Genomic DNA, 16,369 nt, shown 5'->3' on the forward strand with positions numbered 1-16,369 from the left:
TTTGAGAACTAGAGCACCTGATGCTGTAGTACCTTCCCTTGGACAGATCTAGCCGAAAAACCAGGCCCCTGCCATGACCCGAGGCCTAGTTCTATGGGCAGCTCCAGATGCTCCAGCTTCAGTGATGCGGTTGTCATGGAGACACTAGATAACTTTAACAGCCAAAGGATGCTGTGCCTAGGTTGGTCCCAGCGCATTGTGCTTAAATGGAAGCTTCATGGCTGGTAGGAGATGGACCTAATCTAGGCATCTCCCGCCAGACTCTGTCCTCCTTGGTGCTAAACCCCGGGTCCCTAGCTGCAGTACAGGACCCAGACATGCAGTTAATGTTGCATCCATCAGCCAACTCACTGCAGCAGCAGTAAATCCACCAAGCAAAGACCATCTCGGGGGGAAGCAGTGACGGTGCCACTAGCCTTCTCCTTAGCTGCTCTGCTTAGGATACTGCCCCCAAGACCTTGTCTCCCTCCTGGGCAGCTGCTGGCAGCCTGGGTATCGCTGCCATGGAGGCATCCCGAAGATCTGGCCATAGGCGGGGAAGTAGGAGCCAGTTCCTAGTTGAAGCCGCTTTGGGCATCTTGCCTGGGTGGGGTGGTATCGAATGGGCTAACCCTGGATGTTGCCTGGACTCTCCTTCCTGCCTGTCTGTGTGTGCCTGTGCCAGTCTGTCCTGTTGGTGCCCCCTGTCTTTCCTTCGTCCGTCTTGACACCCCTCCCCATGGGCTGTTCTCTCCAACCCGTGCTCCTGTGCCCTGTTGTAGGTGAGAGTGGGGCTGGCCTGGGGCCCTTCTCCTGGGGGCCCTGCCCCCCTGAAATCCTCTCCACCATCTACGAGGTGGAAGGAGGCGCAGAGACCCCTGGGCAGGTGCCGGAAGAGGAGGAGGAGGATGGGAGCTGCCAGCTCCTGCCCGCTGCCCCCCGTGACAAGGCCCCCCTGCACCTGGGAAGCCTCCAAGCAACTGTCATGCAGCAGCTGATCAGCCGGACTCTGCTCTTCTCCACCACTGGGGAGATGCCAGTGGGGGGCAGAGGGGCCCCTGTCATGAGTGAGGTGGAGCTCGGCAAGTGGACAGACCTGCTGTCACCATTGGATGAGTCTCGGGCCAGCATCACCTCAGTCACCAGCTTCTCCCCCGAGGACGTCTCGTCTCCCCAGGGCGACTGGACGGTGGTGGAGGTGGAGACCTTCCACTGACTTCCCCCACCCACACCGGCTTCACCCCCTCTTCCCCACACCTCCTCTAGTTTAAGACTCTTCCTGTTGTGGCTTAAATCCCTGCTGTGACCTGCTCTTCTCCTTCCCTTGGCTTTTCCGGGGGATCATGCATGGTGGGTTGGCCAGTGCCTCTGATCCAGCCATGCAGAACTTTCCTTCTACCTCTTGGCCCACAGTGGAGCAAGTGGCTTCCCAAGTAACCAGGCGGAGGCGGCCACTGGAAGAACTTGCACTGGGATGAGACGTAGCTGCTTCCCCCGAGTCCTTGACTTCGGTTTCAAATGTCTGAATTCTGATCTTGTCCCCTCTTCCCCAGCTCCATGGAGCTCCCAGAGCCTGCAGGTGAAGGGTTAACAGCAGGATGGGCAAAACTCTCTTTTGCAAGCCCCTTCCTAAGGTGGGGTGAGCCCATAAGAGCCCCTGCCCGCCACATACCTCCTGAGTCTGGTCCCTTAAGAGACCCTTTTAGTTCGTTAGCCCTGGTGGCCTCCATAAGGGATCTAAAATCTACAGGTTCTTTGGCAGAGGCTGGAAGAGGGGTTGGCAGTTCTCAAACAGTCAAGCCCATCTCTTCACCTCCTTCCCACCCGCCGCTAGAAGAGGCCTCATTCCTTCAGGAGAACAGTGCCAACCACCCATGGTGTAGCTGGAAGAATCAAAGCCATGGCGGGGGTGGAGCTTTCCTTGTCCAGGGGCTCTTCCCCCTCGAAGACATCGAAGAGTTGTGGTGGGTCAGTTGGGTCCATGATCTGTCTAGCCTGTGGCAGGATGGGGGGAGGAAGAATGACATGGCCTTAAAGCTGGACCTAACTCTTCAATGAATGTTCTCTAATTCTCTCCCCCCCCCCCCCCCCACCACCATGCTCTTGGAGCTGGGCTCATGGACCGGGGCAGGGGGGCTGTGCTGCATGCATGGGGGTAGTTTCTGACATGATTTGCTTGCTGCATTGGAAGAGAGCAGAGGCGTTGGCTGACGTTCCTGCTGTTGCATTGTGGGGGTGTGGAGTTGTTGTTTTTGCTTTTTGCTGCTGTGTGTATAGCCTTTATGCACAGATCTGCTCTCTCTGTTGACTGCCGCTGCCCAGCCAAAACTCCAGTAGCGAAAGAGCCCTGGTGATGGATGGGTGGGGGGTGGATTGAAGGCTTGGATCCTCAGGTTGGGGCTGGGTGCAGGAGGTTGGGGAGGGTCATGGGCAGAGTGGGGTGGAGAGGCTTGGAGCGGGGGCTGGGAATTTCTCTCCTGCAGGAGCCAAGCCTCTGGCAAGGGGGTGTGTTTTGTGGCAGCCCTGCACCCTAGCAGTCCCTAGCTGCTCGCCCCTTGTGTCTATGGGCACGCTGGCTTACAAGAAGCCTCTGCCTAGGTCCAGCCTCCTGACTACTGGTGGCAGAGAGGAAGGCCCCATGGTGCCATCTCCACCACAACAGCTCAGCCCCGCTTCCCTCTACTGTGCTGCTCGGCTCCAGGGGAGGCGCTGGGCTGGATGCTGTGGCGGGGACCTCTCTGGTGCTCTTCAGCACAGCAAGGGTCTCTTCTCCATGCCCACCAAGGTCCTCAGGTAAGCCATGGATGGCACCAAACTCTGATGATCTTCCATAAAGTTCCACGGGGAAGCTCCTCGCTGGAGGAACCCCAAGGCTGCTGGCTGACTTCCGCCCATGGAGAGGTGACAGCAGGCTTCTTGCCATGGCTCACTAGTGAAGTTTAGAGGAGCCAGATGTCAAGCCAGCCATGCAACTCTATGCAGCCTCCTGCCCCTCAGCCAGCTGGACTTGGCCATCTTCAAGGGATAGGCCTGTGTTCTCCAACACCTGGATCTCAAAGGGGAAAGCACTGGGCGAAGAAGAGCCCAGCTCTTCAGCCATTCCCAGTCAATGGGCGTCCGTGTGGTTAGGCTGCGTCTTGCAGAGAGGGACGTGGTTCTTCAGCCTACCGCCCCTAGAGCCACAGCCTGCTAATGTGTGTAACGGTGTTGTCGTGAACTGTAGGGAACCTAACTGTAGTGGAGCAAGTGGCCTTTTTGATGAAGTGTGTGTCCTGCTGGTTTCATTTTAACATGACAAACTGTGAACAGGAAACTCATTTAAACAACAGCTGTGGCTTTTTTTTTTTTAAGAGACTCTTTAGGTTTTTAATAAAGATGAATTAAATGCTCTGGTGTTGGGCTCTTCCTTCGTGACCTAGGATGGAGTGGGAGGGAGAGTGGAAAAGGGGATCTCTGTGCCACCGGTTGGCAATATCTGAGTTTTAAACCTTGGTTCACCAAGTCCAATAACCCCAACAGGCCCCAATTGAAAGGGAGCCCCATGGGGATGGCCTAAATGTGCAGCACCCAGCCCCATCTCAAAGCTTACACCGTAAGAAGGGTGGGAGGAAAAACTGAGGCACAGAGAGGGGAAAAAGACTGGCTGAAGCTTGCATGAGAAGGCAGTGTCCTGACTTGCAGGCTCTCTCTGCTTCCAGAGCTCTTGAACCTGTGCTCTGAGCAGGGGGGGAGGATGCATGGGCTGTATGCACCATTGCAGCTTCTCTGAGAAGGTAGCAGGGTCCAGCCAGGTCACTGTCTTCACCAGAGGCTAGTAGTAGCTATGGTAGATGATTTTACATGATTGAGGTGAAAACAGGAGCCATGCTTGACCTGAGAACTGCCTCCTACTCACAGGTGCCTAAGGAAGGTGCAGTGATGGGATAATCCACCTCCTTGGGAACCATCTTACAGCATGTTACTGAAAGGTTGGGCCTGAACTCAACCACAGGAAGTTGAGACTTTGCAAACAAGCAGCAGCCTTTAGTAATAACTGGCTCTTAGTCTCCATCAAATAATCCTCTTTGTCCAAGTGCTGTCTTGAGGGAGGGAAGGCCCGAGGCTCAGGCTGGGCATATGGAAAATGCTTCTTGTGATCACTCTTAGTCCTCTGGCCTTTCAAGCACCAGCCCCTTGCTGTTTTCGCAGGACAGCATCACTGGTCTAGGCCAATACACAGTCCCATTGCCTCAGTGTGGTGGTCCTATGCCCTAGTGAACTGACATTGCCCCTGGCCTGATGGTATCCAAGCATGTATCACAACCTCTGCAAAGTGCTATTGTTTCCCACTTTACTGACACATGAGGGTCTTAAGCTGCAGCTGTCAGCCCAATGGTCCATCTTGCCCACTAGCCTGGGATTAGCCACTGCTGGAGACTGAGCCTCAGGGAGCGTGTACAGAGCAGGGCAAAGGTGATTTGACATTGGCTTTGGCTGCTGGCAGTCAGAGGTTTAACATCCATGCAAGCAGAGGGTTACATCCCTGGCCAAGAGCCAGTGCTGGCCCTGTTCTCCATGAACTAATCTAGTTCTTCTTTAACTCAGTTATACTTTGGGCTATCACCCTGGCAATAAGTTCCACAGGTTAATTGTGTGGAAAAAAGACTTCACAGAACTGGAACAGACCTCAGTTGGGCGTCTAGTCTAGTCCTCTGCATCCAAAGCAGGACTAAGTAATAACTCTACTATCCCTGACTGTCGAACTGCTTCTTAAAATCCTTCAATGATGGAGATTCCACAACTCCCCATGGCAATTTATTCTGGGACTTAACCACCCTGACAGTTAGGAAGATCTTCCTACTGTCCAACCTAAACCACCCTCACTGCAATTTAAGCCCATTGTTTCTTGTCCTATCCTCAGCGGTTAAGAACAATTCTTCACCCGCCTCTTTGTTACAACCTTTTATGTACATAAACTATTATGTTCCCACCCCCCTCAGTCTTCTCTTCTCCAGACTAAACAAACCCAGTGTTTTCAATCTTCCCACATAGGTCACGTTTTCTAGACCTTTAATCATTTTTGTTGCTGTTCTCTGGACTTTCTTCAATTTGTCCACATCTTTCCTGAAAGGTGGTGCCCAGAACTGGACACACGACTCCAGTTGAGGCCTAATCAGCACAGAAGAATTCTTGTGTTTTGTTTACAGCACACCTGCTAATACATCCCACGATGTTGGCTTTCTTTGATCCCTTGCCCAAGAACTCTTTCTGAGACCATTATTTTACATTCCTTGTCTTTGTATTAAACCTGCTTCTTATTAATCTCATCAGCTGACCCCTCCCCCCACACTTTTGTATTGTGGAAAAGGGGAAGTAACACACTTCTGCCAGTCATGATTTTAGACCTCTATCATACCCCCTCCTTACCCATCTAAGCCCAAATTGCTTTAGTCTCTCCTTGGGCAGAAGCCATTCCCAACCCCTGATCATCCTTGTTGCCCTTCTGTGAACCTTTTCCGGGTTCCCTAGATCCTTTTTGAGATGGGGCAGCTAGAACCACACACAGTGCTCAAGGGGCTGGGGGGATGCCCATGGGTTTATAGCATAGGCTTGTGGGATTTTCTGTCCTTGTCCTACTAGGTCCTAACAACCTTTCTGACCACTGCTGCAGTGAGCTGATGTTTTCAGAGAACTGTCCACACTGATGCTAAGCTTTCTCTCAAACTAGCTTAGAAGCTAAATACACCTGCACTAGCTGGGCTGCTGCAACTCACCCAGGGCCACACCCCCTGGCAGCTGAGCTGCAGCAACCTGACCTCCCGCCCCATAGCCTTAGACTCCTGCTCTAACCCCCTGCGTCCCTGGAGTCCCACTCTGCTGAATGGGAAGCCCCTGGGTTTGTAGAATTGCACTAGAGCAGGGCTGCTGCTGCTCTGTAGGTTGGGGATGACCCCTTAATTCCCAATCAAAGAATCTCCTAACCCTCCTTGGTTACAGTGAATACAATACAGCCACAACCCCACCCTAGACTTTAGGGAGGAGACAGAGGGAGGGTGGCCCTAAGCAAAGTCCTTCAAAACTGTCATAAAATTTTCAACCTTTGATGCTTCCCAAACCTGCACTGGCTCTTCCATTTCCCCCCACCCCCAAGAGCAGAGATGATCTCCCATCTCTTTCTTGTTGCACAGGCGGTTTGGGTGGCCCACAGCTGGCATGGGGATTTAATCAACAGGGCCTTAAAGAGGCAGCAGAGGGGGATGGGGGGAGGGGAGGGTCTGGTTTCAGAAAGTATGAGCATCCCCTCACTGAGTAAGGCCCCAGAAGCATCTTAAGATGGGCACTTAAAAAAAAAGGGGGGGGGGCAGCACAAGTCTTGCCAAAGCAGCTAAAGATCTCCAAGTCTTTTCCCAGGGACAAAGCGCTAGACAGGGCATCAGACCTGGATTCTAGTCCCACCTCTACAGGGTGACCTGTCCTGATGCTGTCCTGGGACTCTGCGGGGTCCCATCCTTGCTCTGTGCCTCAGTGTCCCCAGCTATAAAGTAGGGATATTGTAAAGGGTGCTAGGGGAGAGCTAAGGATTATTGTTTCCTAGCGGATATTGCTGGATAAATTGGATGGCCAGAGGGATTTAGGCAGCTAGCTCCCTTTGAAATCAACAGGAAGTCATTGCTATCAAGGGGAGCTAGGCACCTGTGAGGATCTGGGCCTAGATCCCTTCTGCTGCAGAGTTTTGCTTTCTTGCTCTTTTAAGTCCCCTCCCACTAGTCCTGTCCTCCTCCTCCTCCATGGAACCAGGGTCAACAAGCTCTGACTTGGATGTTTAAAGAATTGTAATTCTCCTTTGGCAGAGATATTATGCCTCATTTCAACCACTCTCCCCCAGCGCCCAGAATGAGATCCACCAGGTCCTTCCACCTTTCTCGGCAGTAGCTGGTGGGCGCTCCCACCACAGGGATACGGGGCTTGGTGGAGCAGGGGGGCACATGCCCTGGCTGGTGATTTTTATGTTCCCACCAGCAGGCAGTTGCTATGGGGGGCAGCTGAAGAGGCACAACCTTCCCCACTCTTCACCGGGGAGAGAGAATCACCTGGCCACCACCTCCACCGGGGGACAGCCCCAGCTCAGCAGCCAGAGGCTGCTGTGCCCAGCAGCCACCATTGCTCCATGGCCCCTCTTCCCACAGCCACAGGGATCAACTCTGCCCTGCTCCGCCTGCCCTTTGGGTGAGGGAGAGCCCAGAGGAATCAGACATGAAAGGGGGCCTGTGGAGAGCAGGGTTCAATTCCCAGCTCTGCTAGATTCCACCTGGGACCTTGGGACAGTCACTGTAACGCACTGGGCCTCAGTTTCCCCACCTATACAATGGGAGGAATGATCCTGCCTTTGTCTATTGGGGCTAGCACTGACTGGATGGAGCAGCACCCCCTGTTGAGCTCCCGCCCTGCTCCCTGCAACAAGGCACCCCCTGGTGTGACAATGGGGCCAACACTGACTGCCAAGGGAGAGTGCCCCCTACTGAGCCCCCAGCAAGAAGAGGAGAGAGCCCCTCCAACAATCAGGCACTGGTTGGGGAAGTCAAAATAGCCCTCAGGGGTATGAAGAGAGAAAGGGCCCTGGCCCCAAGGGGTTTCCCAGCCCACTTCCTCTGCCCCCCACAAGCAAAGCCAGGTGAGTTGAGATTCAAACCCTTTGCCCCCAAGCTCTTACCTGGGACGGGGTCAGCACAAGAGGAAACACCTCCATCCTCTGGGTACTGGGCTAACAGGAAGCCAGCATTCCTTCCTTAACAACCAGCTTCCCCAAAGGGGGGGGGGGGGGGAAGAGGGAGGTGCCAAAGCACAGGAACCGGCCTCCTCTGGGGTAAGTGAGGTCTAGTCATTCAAGTCAGGATTCCTGGGTTCTAACCCCAGTTCTGCCACTGATCTAACACTGATCATCCCCTCTCTAAAGTGGGAATAATCTCACTAGATTCCACTCCCCTCCCACAACTGGGGACAGAACCCAGGAGCCCTGACCCCCACACAAACCAACCACTAGCCCATATTCTCATTCCAGAGCCAGGCACAGCACCCAGAAGTCCTGACTCCCAGCCCCCGCCCCAAAGCACCTCTCTTTAGACACAACTCATCTCTCGGCTGTCCTAAGCTCTGCCCTCCCGCTTCCATCCTGAAAGGGTCCAGAAATATTAACCGATTGGTGTTTCTCTTGTTTTTAAGATATATTTTTTTATTTTAAAAAAAGGAAGGTGAGGGGGAGGGGAGGGTGCGATATTAAAAAGCGACTGACTCTGGGTAGCATCCATTGATATGTAAAAAAACAAACCAAAAAAAAACAAAAAAAACAATTTTACCCCCCTGCCCAACCAGAGAATAAAAAGGATCCCCTGTTAAAACCTTCCCCTGATGCAGGGCACCCCCCAGTGCCCCACCCACCCCCAAAAAATCCCTGCCCCACCCCATCCGGACAGCAGGGAGACCAGATGTTGGGGGTGAGGGGAGATCAAACCAGAGTGCCATGTCCTGAGTCGGGGGGGGGGGGGGAGGAGAGCTAAAAGAGGCCCCCACCAAAGTCCTCAGACATCTCCTGGGCATGAAATGAGCGAAAAAATCCACCTCTCCCACCTGCCCCCAGCTTGAAATGGCCAACGATGCTACGATGTGAGACTAACCAAGGGAATAAACACACAATGGAGGAGCGGGGGGGGGGCAGTGCTGGGCACGGATTCCCCCCTCCCCCCAAAAAACACCCCTGTAAACCCCTCCTCCGAATCCTACGCCTTCACTCCCTCCCCACTGCAGGTTTTCTACCCCTCCCCAGCCACTTGGGGGTTAATCACGAGAGGAGGGAGGATGCAGCTAGGATGCCAGGGTCCTTTCCTGGCTCTCTTCCCCCCTGCACCAAAAGCCCCCAGGCTGATGGACACCCCCCCATCATCCGTTTCCATGGAGATAGAGGGATGCTGGGAGGGCTGATTCCCGAGACACCCGGGGAAGGGGTGCAGCAGGCTGGGAGGGGACCGGCAGGAGGCGGCAGCTGCTGGCACAGTCCCGCTTGGCCCCAGCTGCGACCCCCCCGTCTCCCTGCTCAGCCCAGGAAGGAATCCACCTCGTCCTCCTCGAAGTGGCTCTGCTGCAGCACCTTGATGTGGTACTCGTAGATCTTCAGCGCGGGGCCCAGGCGGATGGACAGCCCGGTCAGGACGTCTGTGCGCTGCATGAGCAGCAGGGACTTCCCGTCGATCTCCTGCAAGGGACGACAGAGGAAGGGTTAACAGGGCTGGGGAACAGGACACGGGGCCTTTCTCCTCTAGGGGACTGGTTCTCTCCACACAATGCTCCCTGCCTCCGAGCTGGCAGCTGCCCCCACCCCTGAGCACTGACCCAGGGGCGCCAGAATGGGAGGGGCCAAGGCCCATCCACTTTTCACCACAGGCCCGGCCCCCCCCCGACCAGGCCAGAAGCTGGAGCCCAGCGAGCCCGGGCAACTGTGGGGAACTGCAGACCCTCCACCTGCCTGGAGTGGGGGGGGCCCCCCCCGAGAGCAGCACCCGACCCGTGTCCCCACCCCTTAAGCCCCCCACCCAGGGCAAATGGAGGGTCTGTGCCCAGGGAGCTGTTACCAAGGCCCAGCTGCAGCTCTTCAGCCCCCGAGGCCCCACCCCCAGGCCAGGACTGTAGCCAGAGCCAGGTCAGGGTAAAAGCCGCACGAGCAGCTGTGGGGAGCTGCGGACCCTCCACCTGCCCTGGGACATGGGCCGGGGGCTGCTCTCAGGGCCTGCCACCTCCAGGCTTGGCTGGGGGGCAGGTCCTCAGGGGAAGGGGTGGGGCCACAGAGGGGGTGGGGCCTCAAGCCCCTCCCCCCCACACTTTCAGGAGGGATCCATCAGCCCTGCACTGACCTGCTCCTGAAAGGCCAACGCCTGCTCTGCAAATCCAGCCTCTGTGAAATAATCCACCACGTCCATCACTGTCCACTCCACGGGGTCCGAGGGCTTCTCCTTCTTCACCGAGCTGGGTGGGGGAAAGGGGAACAGAGCCATCAGGGTCCTGGCCACAACCCTCATCTCCCAGGCAGACACAGCCCCCACCCTGCCTTCATCACCAGGTCTGAACTCTCCTGCCCCATCCCCTCCCACACTGGGGGGAGTCCCCTGACATCTCGAGGGGAGGGGGCTGGGAGCCAGTCCCTCTCTGCAACAGGGGTCTCCAGGCAGCCAAGGGTTAATGGAGGCAGGAAGGGAATGGGGGAGCTGCCAGAGCATGGAGGGCTTCGCCCATGCCATGGGGGTGGCAGGCCCTGGAGGCTCCCACTGGGTTGGGGCACTGGTGCAGCCGGGAGTCGCTGGGGGAAGCAGCAGGGAAACATGTCACATGTGGAGATTTAAGGACCCAGCCGCTGGGGGTGAGGGGGGGGGAGAGTGGGTTGATAACCATGGGGATGGGGGACATTTTAGAGCCTGACTTGCTCACACGGGGCTCACAGACTAAATACCAGCCCTGGCGCTGGGCAGAGGGAGATCCTCCTGGTGGCAGCAAGGGGGACGGGCAGGCAAGAAGTCAACGAGCGCAGGACTTACACGCAGCTGAACGGTGTCCCGTCCGCTGCCTGGATGCCCGGCCGCCCGGGGGACAAGGGCACAGGGGGATCCGCGCCCGCAACGGCTGGAGAGACTGCAAGCAGGAGAGAACGAGAGAGAGATGTCAGGCCCGGCACAATCACAGACAGGGCTTTCACCTCCCCGTGGAACATGAGGAAACCAGCCCCCCGCAGCCCCTGGCTCCCCTGATGTCCTCCAGCCCGACTGATACCCCTCAATCTTGTCCCATTGTCCTGGTTTTCCTCCCGCCCCTAAAGTTCTGCTGATGCTCCTCGATGCTGACCCGCAAGCCTCTGCTATCCCGGCCCTGGGCTCCCCCTTCCCACAGCTCTTCCAATGCTCCTCAATCCTGTCTTGCAGCCCCCTGGATATTCCAGTTCCAGAGCTGTTCCCCAAACGCAGACACAGCCAGCACAGCGGAATTTCACAACATCCCCAAGGCTGAGACCTGCCAAACTCATTTCACAGGTGATCTCAGCCACTGCACCTCACCAGCCTCACCCTTCCCCCCCTCCGCCCATAGACCCTTGGTTTCCCCTTTCCCCCTTTCCCTAAGAGAAATTTCAGCCCCTGGAGTCTCCCCACTCCGATACCTGCTCTGTCTGGCTGCCCGTAGGAGCCCCCTTCCTTCTTGCCCATCCCGAACTGCTGGCAGGCGCTCTCCCCAGGGGAGCAGGCCTTGGCATGACACCTCTCGCTGCCTTCACGGTGGGGGCGCTCGGAGCCCTTGTCCGGGGAGTGCTCCTCCGGGGGGTGCAAGTCCCTGGTGTGGCCACCCCCCGCGGGACAGTCCTTCCCACCACGCCTGCTGTCCTTACAGTCCCCGTTCATCTGGCTCTGCTCGGCGGGGGCTGCTTTGCCGTCACTCTCCAACCCAGCCCCGGCGCCCGCCCCCTCGTAGTCTGGAGCCTCGGAGCCCTCCGACATGGTGGAGGCCTCGTCATCCTCCTCTTCCTCCTCCCCCTTCTCCTCCGATGGCTCCTCCCCGGCCTTCTGCGGGCACCAAGAATCCAGAGTTAGAGACCCCAGAAAGCTGCTCCCCTGTGCCCTGCACAAGGCATCTTCTGGGCAAGGCTGGGGCTCCTGGTTTTACCCACCATTGGGCCCCATCTAGCCACTCTCCCTGACTCGGGACCCCCTGCTAACCCAGCCCTGGGCTCCACGCCCACATCAGCTCTGCCAATGCCCCTCAATCCTGCCTGGAGCCCCCTGCTAGTCCAAATCTGGGTCCCCACCCCAGCTCTGGTGGTGCCCCTTGATCCCAACCCGCAGCCCTCCACCCCCACTATTCCAGTCCCCATACTCCCTTCTCCAGCACCCTGCCTGCTCTAGTCTTAGGTGACTCTTAGGGCACAGGGCTCAGCATCTAACCACAGCGAGTTGGTCACAGCATAAAAATCGACCCTCAAACAGGAAGCTGCTGGGCTACCAAACTACCTCATCAGAAGAGACTTCCTCCTGGAGAGCGCCAGCTGCCACGGAGACCCCTTTGCCGGAGCAGACTACCGGGCGCACGTCCAGCTGGACCCATTCCTAGAAGTACCAGGACCACTTTGACTGTGGCAGCACTGGACTGGGGAAGAGTTTGTTGTAAACAAAGGGTGACCAGATAGCAACTGTGAAAAATTGGGACGGGGTGGGGGGTAGTAGGCGCCCATATAAGAAAAAGTCCCAAAAAACGGGACTGTCCCTTTAAAAACGGGACATCTGGTCACCTTAACTTTACGCCCAAAGCTCATGTTGAGATGGGTCAGAGGCAGCATGGTCCAATGTATGTGGCACCAGCCTAGGAGTCAGGAGACCTGGGCTCTATTCCCAACTCTGAAACTGGCCTGTCGGGCGGCCTTGGGCAAGTCACTGCCCTGCTCTCTGCCTCAGTTTCCCCAGCTGTAAAACAGGGATAATCCTTCCTTTGTCTGTCTAGATTATAAATTCTCTGGGGCAGGAACACTCTCTCTCTTGCCACATGCCTGTGCAACACTCTGCACAATGGTGGGTCCCTAATCTCAGATGGGAGCCCCTGCCGCACCCAGCCCGAAGGGGCCCCCGCCCATCTCAGCTGGGGCATCTAGGCACTAATCCAACTCAAACAAAAAAAATGTCTGAAGCAAAACCAGGAGCTCCCAATTTAGTTTTAACAGAGCCTGTTAAAATAGCTCATTAGGATTTAGAAGATAATTACACCCCCGCACCCTTCTGCTTTTAAAAGGAACAAAAATGGTTTAAAAAAAAATAGAAATAGAAAATATACCCCCCCTTTGTTCTTTTACAACCACCGCAGCAAAAACAGAGCGAAAGTCCAAGTTCTTCAGCAAGAGCTGGCTCTCCCTTCGTCAGAGGCCTCCCCTCTACAGACTGCCTACCTGAGGAAGCCATGCCGGAGATGCCTGGTTTGTTATTGCCGGGCTGCCAGCCAGGCCCGTGCGGAGTGCTCTCATTATAGTTATATTATGGTAGTGCCCAAAGGTCCCAGTTAGAACTGTGCTGGGCACTTTGTAAAGAGAACACAGCCACCCCCAAAACACAGGCAGAGATTGTAGGGTTGCCCAGCAGGCCTGCACCAGGGGTCCTGGATTGTTAAAAGATGGGAAGCAAAGAATAGGATCAGATGATCAGTTTTCACCATGGAAAGTGGTAAATAGCGGGGTCCCCCAGGGATCTGTACTGGGACCCATTCTGTTCAACATATTCCGAAATTATCTGAAAAAGGGGGCAAACAGTGAGGTGGCAAAGTTTGCAGAGGATACAAAATTACTCATGGTAGTTTAGTCCAAAGCGGACTGCGAAGAGTTACAAAGGGATCCCACGAAACTGGGTGATTGGGCAACAAAATGGCAGATGAAATTCAATGTTGATAAATGCAAAGTAACGCACATTGCAAAACATAATTCCAACTATATGTACAAAATGATGGGGTCTAACTTAGCTGTTACCACTCAAGAAAGATCTTGGGAGTCATCGTGAATAGTTCTCTGAAAACTTCCACTCAGTGTGCAGGGCCATCAAAAAATTAACAGCATGTTAGGAACCATTAGCAAAGGGAAAGACAGTAAAAGAGGAAATATCACAATGCCACTATATGAATCCATGGTGCACCCACACCTTGAATACGGCATGCAGTTTTGGTTGCCCCATCTCAAAAAAAATACATTAGCATTGGAGAAAAGCAACAAAAATGATTAGGGGGATGAAACAGCTTCTGTATGACAGATTAAAACACCTGGGACCATTCAGGGGGATATGATAGAGGTCTATACAATCAGGAGTGGTGTGGAGAAAGTGAATTCAGAAGTATTATTGACCCTTTCACATAACACAAGAACCAGAGGTCGCCCAATGAAGTTAACAGGCAGCAGGTTTAAAACAAACCCAAAGAAGTTCTTCTTCACACAACACACAGCCAGCCTGTGGAACTCATGGCCAGGGAGTGTTGTGGTGGCCAAAAGTGGAACTGGGCTCAGAAAAGAATGAGATACGTTTATAGGGGATAGATCCAGCAATGGCTATTAGCCAAGATGGTCAGGGAGGCAGCCCCATGCTCTGGGTGTCCCTAAGCCTCTGACTGCCAGAAGTTGGGACTGGATGACAAGGGATGGATCACTCACTAATTGCCCTGTCCTGTTCGTTCCCTCTGGTCACAGTCACTGTTGCAAGACAGGTTACTGAGCTAGAGGGACCATTGGGCTGGCCCAGGAAAGCTGTTCTTATCATAAGGTTGTGCTGGGCCCAGCACTGGTTGCCAGGGGGCTGTCTGGCAGGGCTGGGGCCCAGCGCCCACGAACGGTTGCCGGGAAGCTGCTTGCAGGTTGGTTGTTCCTGGATGCTTTGCTGTGAGCGTAGCGCTGTTTGAACAGACCCATCCATCACACAGACTGTCCAGACCAACGCATCACAGCCAGGGCAGGCATCATCGCCCAGGACCTTGCCAGGACAGGAGGCCTCAGCGGATCAGAAACTACGGCAGCACTCGCACCCTAAACTGGAACAATCCTGGACCTCACCCAACTCGATTCCCATGGCCGCTTTCATTCTAAGCCCCTTTGACTGGCACTGCCCATGGTCCCTCCCTCCCACCCCAGATGCCCCATGGCACCCCAGGCAGTCCTGCCTCTTGACACCTTGCATATCCTGTGACTCTCTGGGCATATGCCTGTACAGGAGCGAAAGAGGCAGCCCCAGGGCCTGGCCACTAGCACCTTCCCTGGAAACAAGCACCAGATCACTGCCTGACCCCTAACTCCCTGGCAGCCCTGCCCCAAGCAGCCCCGATCCCTTTACTCCATGTGCAGCCCCTTCCTATGTATCCCCCCTCCCAGATGCTGACCCCCCCCCCAGCCATCACCTTCTTGTGCAGCCAGCTCAGGTCCTATCCCAAGCACCCCCTAAGCCAACCCTTTTCTGAACTGAACCTCCCCTGTGGCCCAGGGCACTGCCCCTTGCTCACTGCCCCTCCCCCCACAGGGGCCGGAGCACCGCTCACTCCCCCCCAGACACAGCCCCGCCCTTCCCAGACATTGCCCCTCCCCCACCAGGGCACGGCTCACTCCCCCCGCCCCCAGGCACTGCCCCTCCCCCTCCGGGGCCGGGGCACCGCACCCCCTCGCCCCACCCTGGTACTCACGTGCCGCCTGCCCCAAGCCTTCCCAACCCCCGCCACTGCTCCTTTCCCCGGGTCACCGCTCACCCTCCCACTCCAGCCCGTCCCTCCGGGCGCCAGGGCGCCGCTCACCCCCACCCCGACACTCCTGCCACCTGCCCCAGGTCCTCCCCCGCGCTCACCTTGCTCCGGTGCGCCCTGACGTGGGGGGCGCGTCCCTGGGGCCCCCTTTCCGCCCGGGCCAGAGCAATGCTGCCGAAGCGGGTCCTTTCCAGCCTCCCGCGGGCCACTTCCTCCTCCAGCAGCCCCTGGACTCGGCCGCGGGTCACCCGGCCGCCCCCGGCCGCGCTCCCATCCCCGCCCAGGTAGCGCACGATCTCCCGCAGGCTGACTGGGGAGCTGCGCTCCGGGGCCTCCTCTTCTGGGGCCGGGGGCGCAGGGGGCGGCGGCCGCTCCCGGCCGGTCCTACGAGGAGGCGGCGGCGGCTCGGCGCGGGGCGCTGCCCGGTGGGAGCGGGGCGCGGCGGGAGCCGGTGCCCGCGTGGAGCGGGGCGCGGCGGGGGACGCTCCGGGCGGGGAGGCGCGGTGCGGGCGGGAGGCGCCCCCGGGGCGCTGGGCCGGGGCCGGCGCCGGGGCCCCCCGGCGGGGCGGCTGGACGCGGGCGGCGTTGCGGTAGGAGATGCTGCCTTTGTAGCTGACTCGCAGCACCGCCCGCTGCTGGATGAGCTTCTCCAGCTCGGCCCGGGTGCGCTCGGGCTCCGGCCCGTGTCTCCGCCGCACCATGCGGCAGATGCGCTCCAGGTCCGGCCGCGCCTTACGGGAGCGCAGCGAGTCGATGGTGTCCAGGATCCACTCCTGGTAGCGGGGCGCCTCCTGCCCCGGCGGGGGCGGCGGGGGCCCGGCCATGCCGCCGCCTCCTGGTTCGCCCGGCCGGGGCCGCTACCGCTTCTCTGCCTCCCCTCCCCCGGGGGCTGCGCCCGCTGCACCGGCTCCTTCGGCGGGCCTTCTGCGGGCGGCTGCACGGTCCCGGCGCCGCTGGCGCTCCCGGCTGCACCGGCTCGGCGCGCCGCCCCCTGCCCGCGCGGAGTCGCTCCTCCTTCCCCGGGCGCTATCCCCCGGCCGGGCTCCCCGGGCGCTGCCGCGGCTGCAGCTGGAGTCGGTGGCGCGCGGGCTGGTCCCGGGCAGGCAGCGCGAGCCCCTCCCTCCCCGCCGCA

The 16,369-nt window shown here is 57.4% G+C and overlaps 2 protein-coding genes across 2 annotated transcripts in view; one reads left to right on the forward strand and one right to left on the reverse strand.

Annotated features, from left to right (window-relative positions):
• PRR36 (proline rich 36) overlaps positions 1 to 2,327 on the forward strand; it is a 41,047-nt gene extending 38,720 nt beyond the window's left edge. The window contains 1 exon segment of the mRNA XM_074934944.1: positions 762 to 2,327. Coding sequence (XP_074791045.1) covers positions 762 to 1,195 — 434 coding nt within the window. The 3' untranslated portion in view covers positions 1,196 to 2,327.
• Positions 2,328 to 8,550: 6,223 nt separating this feature from the next.
• On the reverse strand, positions 8,551 to 16,068 carry SAMD1 (sterile alpha motif domain containing 1). The gene is made up of 5 exons (XM_074934919.1): positions 15,339 to 16,068; positions 11,153 to 11,552; positions 10,539 to 10,632; positions 9,861 to 9,972; positions 8,551 to 9,205 (listed from the first exon to the last, which is right to left on the reverse strand). The coding sequence occupies exons 1-5, from the start codon at positions 16,059 to 16,061 to the stop codon at positions 9,047 to 9,049; spliced, it is 1,488 nt and encodes a 495-aa protein (XP_074791020.1). The 5' UTR covers positions 16,062 to 16,068; the 3' UTR covers positions 8,551 to 9,046.
• Between the last annotated feature and the right edge of the window lie 301 nt (positions 16,069 to 16,369).

The sequence above is a fragment of the Natator depressus genome, chromosome 20 (genome assembly GCF_965152275.1).
Source record: "Natator depressus isolate rNatDep1 chromosome 20, rNatDep2.hap1, whole genome shotgun sequence".
Classification (NCBI taxonomy): Eukaryota; Metazoa; Chordata; order Testudines; family Cheloniidae; genus Natator; species Natator depressus.